Here is a 9489-nt window from a genome sequence, read left to right on the forward strand (position 1 = left end):
AAGCAATATTCCCAAAAAAACAAAATTACACGTGCAAAAACTTGACTACCATCCCAATGTCTGAATTATTGCAAAAGCAAAGCAAAGAGCGAAAATTGAAAGTTATTTTAAAATCCTTGCTTGAATTAATTACAAATATTTTAATTGTTAACAAACATAAGATGGCAACAGTTAAAAATTTTAAATCATTGAGATAATATTTCCGATCATTTCCATTCAATTAAAATCACGAGAAATACGCAGACGACAATCTATTACGATTTATCTTTCTTATTGTTGCATTAATAAAGCTATTTTTATTCAAAAAAAAAAAAAAAAAAAATCAACACCTCTTGGAGCGATTGGCGTCAAAATTGAACCAAAGCCTGTTTACATATGGATTCACATATATTCCAAATTTCAACCAGAACGTAGCATTACTTTTTGAGATAGGGCACTCACAATGGAAAAAAAGAACGGGCGATTGCGCTACCCCCTTTTTAGCTGTTGACACCAAAATAAAATCAGCTCTTATACCCACTAAGGACTACTTGCCGATAAATTTTTCTTTCATTCTGTTCATTATTTCTTGAGGTACAGCAGTCACAATTGACGACAAAAAACGTTCTATAGCTCAACCCCGTTTGAGTTATTGACACCAAAATTGAATTAGCACCTGTTCCTGTTAATGGCAACATATGGACCAAATTTTGTCTGATTCCGCCAGTTACTTCCTGAGGAATAGCAAGCACGCGTAACTCAAAAAACGTCCCATTGCTCCACCCCCCTTGGAGGAATTCGCGCCAAAAACCAATGGGCACAAGTTCACATAGGGGCACATATGTGTACCAAATTTCGTTCGATTTCATGCGCTAGTTTTTGCTGTAGAGCAGCCACAAAAAACTGGTCACACACAGACGTGACACACACACACACATACACACACACATACATACACACACACAGACAGACAGACATTTTCCAAAAATAGTCGAAATGGACTCAGCACACCTCAAAACGTTCGAATCCGTCAAAATTCGAAATTCGAAAATTTGCACGAATCCAATACTTTCTTCTATGTATTAGATATAGAAGAAAGTAAAAATCTGTTTCTTTTTTTAGGCGCATATTGGTGTAGTCATTCGCCTCTGAAGGCGTTTAGTGTTATTTGAAATGAAGATATTTTTAAGGCGTGAGTTTCACGTCGTCGAATAACTGACAGACAACGTTGAAACGAAAAGTGTTTCGTTTACCGTTTCAGTAACATCACCGCTTAGAAAAGAGAGATTTGATGAGCTGAAAGAAAAAAATACGGTGCTGTCTGACACTCACTACCTTTTAGGTATTCTCAAATGAATGTTTGACTATTGGTTCGCAAGTCAGGGGGGCTCCCCCCCTAAGAGTAAGGGCACCCCCCAAATGTTGCAAAGACCCCCTCCCCCAAAAGCAAGAACCCCCCTCCAAGAATAGTTAAAACTACCCCTCAAAATTTCAATGGCGCAATCTGTGCCATGACCCCCCTCAGTGGTTGGAAAAACTACATTTTTTTTGTAGCGAATTACAACTACAACTACTTTCTTACAAATGTAGTTAACTACAGCTACAACTACTTTTTTCAAAATGTAGTAACTACAAACTACTTTTGAAATGTAGTCGCTACTTCGCTACTTTCCAAAAAATAAGCAAATAAAAAGCATACACAATAGGTTGTCCCTCAAAAAATGAAAGTCAATTTTTCAAGTCGCATACACTCTTGTATTTTTCCTCTTGTGTCAAAACAATCGTGAAAAAAAGTTTCATATAATTTGCACAAGGGCAACCCGTGCCAACTTGTACCTGTAAGTGTAAAACAGTACTTGTATGCTAGACCAAATGGCAAAAAAAAAAAAAAAAAAAAAATTTGAATTTTGTCATCTTGAATTCAAATTATATTTTTCGCAATCACGAGTGTGTGTTTGTATGTGTGTGTGGGGGGGGGTACGTGTATGTGTGTAGGCATGTGTGTTTGTGTCTGTGTGCAGTCATGAGTGTGTGGGTAGTTGTGTGTATGAGTGTTTGTGTGTGTGGGGGCGGGGTATGTGTGTGTAAGCATATGTGTTTATGTCTGTGTGCAGGCATGAATGTGTGGGCAGTTGTGTGTATTTGTGTGTATGTGTAGGTATCTGTATGCATGCGTATGTGTTTGTGTGTGTGTGTTTGAGTATGTGTTTGTATATGTGTGTATGGTGGTGTTTGTGTATGTGTGTGTATGTGTTTGTGTGTGTATGTGTTTGTGTGTGTATGTGTTTGTGTGTGCATGTGTGTTGGTGCGTGTATGTATGCGTGTGTGTGTGTAGGGTATGGACGCAACCTGGAGACGGTTTTCGCAGGAGGAGCAGCATCGTGAGGCCGGCCGCCGCGACGGGTGGTGCTGGCAGAGGGTGGCGCCGCGCCGGTGGGAAAAATGATAGCACGCCAAAAACAGTCAAATGAAAGCAATAAGCAATCGTGATTGCTCAAAAAAAAAAACGTTTTTTAGAAACTCGAAATTTTTGTTGGGAAACGTTGCCCCTGTACCCAACACCCCACATGTACCACAAGAACATTTATTCAAATTTAAAAACATTTAGATATGCCACACTTGACCTAAAATTTATAATTTCATTTAAAAAATTGATTTTTTTTTCAGTTATCTTTTAAAAAATTACATATAAATTTAAATAGAATATCAAGTTCAAAAATTAATAACGAACACATTTAAAGATCAACAATTACAAACGAATAATAAAAAAATAATACATTTTAAATGAAAAATTTAACTCAACCTGGAAAAAAAAGATCTTTGAGTACTATGTGGGAGACTTAAAAATTGCAGGAAAACAAACATTTCTATTTAACGCTAATTACCTACTTTTCTACTTTACTGTTTATATTTTTCAGCTTGATAATTTCGTAAAATCTTACATTTCTGAAAATATGTATCACAAACTTAATTTTTTGAAGAAAATTATAAATGTTAGGCACGTGTTGGATATCTAAATGGTTTTCAATTTGAATAAATGTTTTTGTGGTGCATATGTGGGTATAGGTGCAACGTTTTATCAACAGAAATTTTGAGTTTCTAAAAAAAAACATTTTATTTCAATTTGGCCTAGCATTACACAAGTGCTGATTCACACTTTCAGACATAATTGGCACTTGCTGCCGTTGTTCAAATTATATGATTATTTTTGGATGTAAAAGGATAAAATATAAGAGAGTGTGCGACTTGAAAAATCAATTTTCGATTTTGGGGGGGGGGGATCCTGATACACACACACACCGTAAGAGAATTGAACAAAAATATTGATAAATTAGCTCATCAGTAGACATTAAGAAAAATGTCCGTTATCATACTCTCACACACTGTAATGCTCGTACTTATTGTAAGTCCTCCAGAACAGTTCAATTTCATCCTTTTCTATAACATCTTAAGTAGCTTCTTTTTATTTGGTGAATACTGTCAAAAATTTACGACTCGATAAAATATTTTTGTTTTTTAATCTTCGGTCAGTTCATATAAAATTCACCAAATTTTCAACTCGCGAAATCACCGATATCTTTATTTTCGCGAAAATAAGTGCTTTTTGCAATATGAATATTGGTGAAATATCAAAATTACAACGGTAAAAAAACTAATGGCGTCAAACAGATAGAATGTATGGCGTCAAAATGAAATGCCTGCGGTCAGCTCGTATTTTTATGAGTCTTATTTCTCATTGCATCCGCTGATGTACTTGTGTAAAATTTGAGCCAATCAAATTCGTTTGAACCTTTGTTTTTGTTTTCAGTTTATTTAAAAGTAGTTTCCAGAAATCGCTACAAACTACTATTTTTTTGTAGTTAACTACTCACTACACTACTTTTTTAAAAAAGTAGTGCGCTACACTACAAACTAATAAAAAATGTAGTTACTACAGCAGCGTCGCTACTTGTAGCGCGCTACTTCCAACCACTGACCCCCCTTCAGGTGGGCACCGCTGCGTAAGTAATCTTATCATTTCGTAGACAATTTCTATTGGTGTCGAAAAGACTGAACGTATTGCCAGCAATAGAAAAGCTCCCTCTAACCGGTAAACCAAGTGTGGTAGTTGGTACAGGGGATTCTCGAGGAATCGATTTAGTAGTATTCAGTTGGATGAGAGAGAGAGAAAAAAACGAAAAAAAAAAAAAAAAACGAATGAAGTAAATATCAGTTTTTTTTTCCCCACTACTGCAAACTTTTGAGTTGATGTACAGGCTAACCAAGCCTTAGGAGGACAGTTGGTAGCTATCTAATTGAACAAGTAAAATTTTTGAATTAAAAACTAAATGACATTTATTTTCCAGGTGTTCTATGCCGGCAACACTGACCAATGTTTTGATTTCAACTCTCAGTGAGGATGATTTCAAATGCGAGTATGCACAAAGTGATATCGCATTTAGAATTGTGCACCACGAGCACATCGTCAGAAGCGTCTCTATTGGTCTAGGAGTCACTCTGCTCGTCGTCCTGGCGTTTGGATTGGCCCTGCTCTTCAAGTGGAGGGACATCAAAGAGTGGTACCGTTTCAATAGAAAAGGACCCGGTGCAGTGTATTATGTCCGTGCCAGGGCGAATCCTGGACACATATGAACATGATGATGATTGTGTGGGTGTGTTCTTTCTCTCTACTGTTCAGTTAGCTTATGAACAAGGCCAGTATTTTCAGAAAGCATCAATCAGTTAAATTCCCCACCCCCCTCAAAAAAAAAAAAAAAAAAAAAAACCGGAATAATAAAGAAAGAAAGAAAGAAAGAAGAAGAAAAATTACTGTACTTGGGGCACAAACCCAATGCAATAAGAACCTGCGTACCTTTCACAGTGCTGCCAGGTTAGGTTTGTATTACAGTCAAACCTCGTTTATTCGAACTCGCTTGAAACGTATTATCGCTAAGGTGACCTACTTTTCTGATCACTGTCGTATTGTTTGCTGGATAAGACGAACAACGGTTAAGACGAATTGATTTTGAATTTTACTTAGAGTTCGTTTTGACGAGGTTTGATTGTAATTTTTTTTTTTTCAGAGTTTTAAATTCAAGAAATTGGTGAGTCTCCGGAAAGGTATATGTGTGTTCGATTGAGTATCTATTCCACTTTATGTTCATCGTATAGGCATGCCAACTCATATAAATTCGTCTCCGTTCATTTTAGCCGAAAGATTTATTTTTTCCAGTTACTGCTAAGCTCCAAATAATTCGCTTTTTGGAATTTAGAATATGACCTTTTGTGTCCGTTACCCATTAGGAATTTTATTTATATATTTCCAACAACAAAAGAAGAAAAAAACTTATAGGATTTCCTCTTTATTCGACGCTAAGGTAAAATGCTTAGTATCGTAATAGAGATAGACAGTTAAAGAATGAACAAATTAATTTAAAATTCTACTGAGAAGAAGAATTTGGAATTATCTTCCACTATACCATTCTCAAGAAAAGTAGTCAGTCATGTGCACACGCAGCTAGTTTAACTTTCCTTGACATAACTTTGCCTTTCATTGTAAGATATGAAAATATTATTACGATTTTCCGAATTCACGTTAAACAACTATGGCACTAACAAAATGTTTATTTAACATTTCCCCCTAAACAAGGTTTAATTTTAATCAAGAACGAAGGAATGCGTTATATTTCAGAGCTTTCACATTAGATTTTAGAATTTAAGGTTTTTTTTTAATTGAACTTTGTAAAATTGCCAAAATTGTCATCAAGTTTATGAGGATCACTCAAAACCTATTAGTCTGGTGCTTCTTTCTTTTTTCCTTTCTTTCTTTTCTTCTGTATAAGTTGTCATTAAGCAATTTTTCCATGACTAATGAACAATTTTGATCACATTGGTTACAATATAATTACAAAAATCGTTTCCGAAGAAATACTAATGGTTCTTCAATAACATTACTTTTCGCAAGATCAGGCTCCTAGAAGTCATTATTATTTAAAAAAGATTGTACTTTTTACAACTTCTTCATAAGAAAGAAATGAATGTTTTAAAATAGTAACTGACTTCAAAATCAAAGAGCAGTCTTTTTCTGATTTTTTTTTTTTCCATTTTAGGAATATGTATTTCAAAATAAAAACTGAAAGAATGAGATCGATATTGCCAAGTGAATTCGACGATTTATTAGCTGTCAAGTTACGTCTGTACAGTAGAACTTATATTTTTTCTGGCTTAGCTATTTCATATATGATTTTTTTTTCCTTTCTATTCATCATTTTTTGCACATTATTTATAGATTTTTTTTTCATGTTTCCCATTAAAAAAATCCTTACATTTATTCCAAATGTCGTCATAGACTATTGAAGTTAATTAGATTCTAAATGTCCAAATATTGAAGGAAGTTCAGTAAATTACCGCCCATTAGCCAGGGCTAAAGCAGGAATACGTGAAATACACCGCCAGCTCAATCATTTCCAGCCGAGGACTGCAGTTTCGTGCTTATTAGCACTCATCAGCCCGGCATAGGAAAGTGACTGAGCTGGAGATGGAAAACTTCTTAAGGAAGCCAAGAGTGTGAAACAAACTGGTAGCTAATATAGAATTAGCAGACCAGACGAGTGACCGAAGCAATGGTTCGGTTCAACTCGAAGATTGAACACAAGTCAAGGTATATTCAGTAAATTACCGCCCATTAGCCAGGGATAAAGCAAAAATACGTGAAATACACCGCCAGCTCAGTCATTTCCAGCGGAGGACTGCAGTTTCGTGCTTATTAGCACTCATCAGCCCGGCATAGGAAAGTGACTGAGCTGGAGATAGAAAACCTCTTAGGAAGCCAAGAGTGCGAAACAAACTGGTAGGACTGAGCTGGCGGTGTATTTCACGTATTTCTGCTTTAGCCCTGGCCAATGGGCGGTAATTTACTGAATATACCTTGCCTTGCGTTCAATCTTCGAGTTGAACCGAACCATTGCTTCGGTCACTCGTCTGGTCTGCTAATTCTATATTAGCTACCAGTTTGTTTCGCACTCTTGGCTTCCTTAAGAGGTTTTCCATTTCCAGCTCAGTCACTTTCCTATGCCGGGCTGATGAGTGCTAATAAGCACGGAACTGCAGTCCTCGGCTGGAAATGACTGAGCTGGCGGTGCATTTCGCGTATTGAAGGAAGTATTTCGTATTTTCTCCTTACATTTTAGGTTCATTCATGCATTTGTGCATTATTAGAGCTTTCCAATGGGTTGTGCTTTTCACACCGGTGTTGTGTACATTTTCATATTGTGAAGTTTCTGATACAAGAAATTATCGATAAATAAAGTGTATTACCATGCGTTTTTTTTTATTTGTTTGTTTGTTCATTTCAATTAATTTTTCGTTGTAAGTGATACGTATACACACCCCCACACTCATATATATACATGATATTTCTCATTTTCTAATATTTTTGTCAAAGATTAAAATTTTCATATAGCTAATAGAAATTTGTAAAGTTTAAGCGAACAGATTTGCTAGTTTATTTAGGAGAAGCTTTAGACCAGAGGCCTCGACAATCACTGAGAGCATCGGATCGCATAGACTTTCAGCTCTGGCCACTTAAAATGTCAAAAAAAAAAAAAAAAAAACTTCAATTCCAGCGGATTTATAGCTGAAACTTTGCTAGAAATATGAATTAACTTTTTGCATACCTGTGATTTTCAATGTCAGTTTGCAGTGGAATAAGGTTAGAACTTAATTTTTCCTCAGCAAATGCTTTCTATGTCTTTGTCGCTTGAAATCGTAAGTTATGAAATTTATTTAAAAACATGTTTTTTTAAAAAAGGTAAAACGATGATGTGTTGTTCAGAAATTACAAAACTGCCGAAGTTTTTAAAATAAAAATTATATCTTTGACATTTTTAAGTTGACTCCTGAATTTTTAGGAAAATTTTCAACTCCATGACGAATTGTAATTTAAATTCACTTACAAATCTTTTGCTTCCTTGTCAATCCGCAACAATTAGCAATATCTATACTACTTCAACTTTTACATTAGCCCCTATACTCTTATTTTTAACTATTATCAAACAAATTGGGCAGATCACTAGCGCAGCCAGAAATACCTTCTGGAGGGGTTTTTTTTTTAAATCAAAAATACGTTCTGGAGGTTTTTTTAATTATTATTATTAAAATATCTTCTAAACGGGTTTTTTGATCTAAAATACCTTCTGAAAGTTTTTTTTTTTTTTTTTTTTGATAAAAACGCCCTTTTTATATGCATAATCTACTGTATTGGAATTTGCAACTATGTTAAACAAATGTCTCTGGGGGGGTGTTTTCACCCCCCCCTCCTTCGCTGCGCCACTTTCTCTCTGGAGCTGATAAATTTCTTCACTCCTAAAACTTTTTTTTAACTCTTTTCTTTTAACATTTTTGTAAATACTGCAAAATTTCCATCGGATTTTTCATCACATTAAAGTTTTGTAACTTGCATAATTTATTCAAAGGTTTTCCTTTCTAGAGCACGTAATTTATACTGCTGTAAAGTATAATTAACACTGCCAAGTACAATGTTCGATTTTTTAAAGTTTTGTATAGAGAACTTGTTTTTCATAGAGGTTTCTTAGGTTTATAGAAAAGTTCGAAGATTTTCAGATCGAAGTGAATCTCGAATTTCAGTGTTCTCAATACTTTTTCTCCGCCTAATTTAATTTTAATTTTTATATTTTAAATTGCCATTTTATTAAAAATCTCTATAATAGAATATCCATTATCCGAGGAAAGAAGATTGGGGGGGGGGGGCAATTTAAAGAGACTGTGACAAGAAAGTTAGAAGTCCCCCTTGAAGGAGAAATTACTGCATTTCAATTGAGAAACCTTTTTTTCTTTTCTTTTTTTCCCCGGAAGTTATGAGGTCCTCGCTGCTTATTTTGCTTATACGTTAACTCGGCATTGTTAACAATAATTCCCGAGGTGGTTACTTATAATGTACATTTTATTATTGTTGAATTGCTAGTTGATAAAATTTTTAAAACGTGTAGGTTACTATTTATCCCTCCTAACCATCGTATGTCACAGATCTGGTGGGGGGAAAATAAATTAAAAACATTTTGGGGTCTGGTGAAGAAATTAAATGAATAAATCTCGACTTATGATAAAGCAGAAAGCTTGGATGGCTATTTGTCTGTCTGTGACGCGTATAGGGATAAGACCGTTCGGTCAATTGCGAAAACTTGGAATTTTCTGCATACGATGAAACTTTCTCAAAGAATCCACGATTATTAGGAGAGCTGCAAGAATTGTTTTTAGAAAACCGGTATCCAAGGCTTACTGTAAGCAAACCAAACGATTCTAAATGATTAAGCTAGAGAATTCTGAGAATAAAATCAAAAATTAAAGATGAATAGAGTTTTTTTTTAAACGGATGTTAACTTTTTGTTTTGTGGCCATGGTTACGCCTTTTAGTACCTTTGTTTCGCTTTGTTTTTCCCCCTGAACATTTATGACGTTAATTAAAAAATATTCTTTATTTTCAGCGATCTGAGCCCTTTTGTCTTATTGAA

At 35.0% G+C, this 9489-nt stretch overlaps 1 protein-coding gene across 1 annotated transcript in view; it reads left to right on the forward strand.

Moving 5' to 3' along the window:
- Window positions 1-7276, forward strand: part of LOC129223086 (toll-like receptor 4) — a 49025-nt gene extending 41749 nt beyond the window's left edge. Inside the window, exon 5 of the mRNA XM_054857651.1 lies at window positions 4327-7276. Within this exon, the coding sequence (XP_054713626.1) occupies window positions 4327-4612 (286 nt within the window). The 3' untranslated portion in view covers window positions 4613-7276. The remainder of the gene's footprint in view (window positions 1-4326) is intronic.
- The last annotated feature ends 2213 nt before the right edge of the window (window positions 7277-9489 follow it).

The sequence above is a fragment of the Uloborus diversus genome, chromosome 5, assembly GCF_026930045.1.
Source record: "Uloborus diversus isolate 005 chromosome 5, Udiv.v.3.1, whole genome shotgun sequence".
In the NCBI taxonomy this organism is placed as follows: domain Eukaryota; kingdom Metazoa; phylum Arthropoda; class Arachnida; order Araneae; family Uloboridae; genus Uloborus; species Uloborus diversus.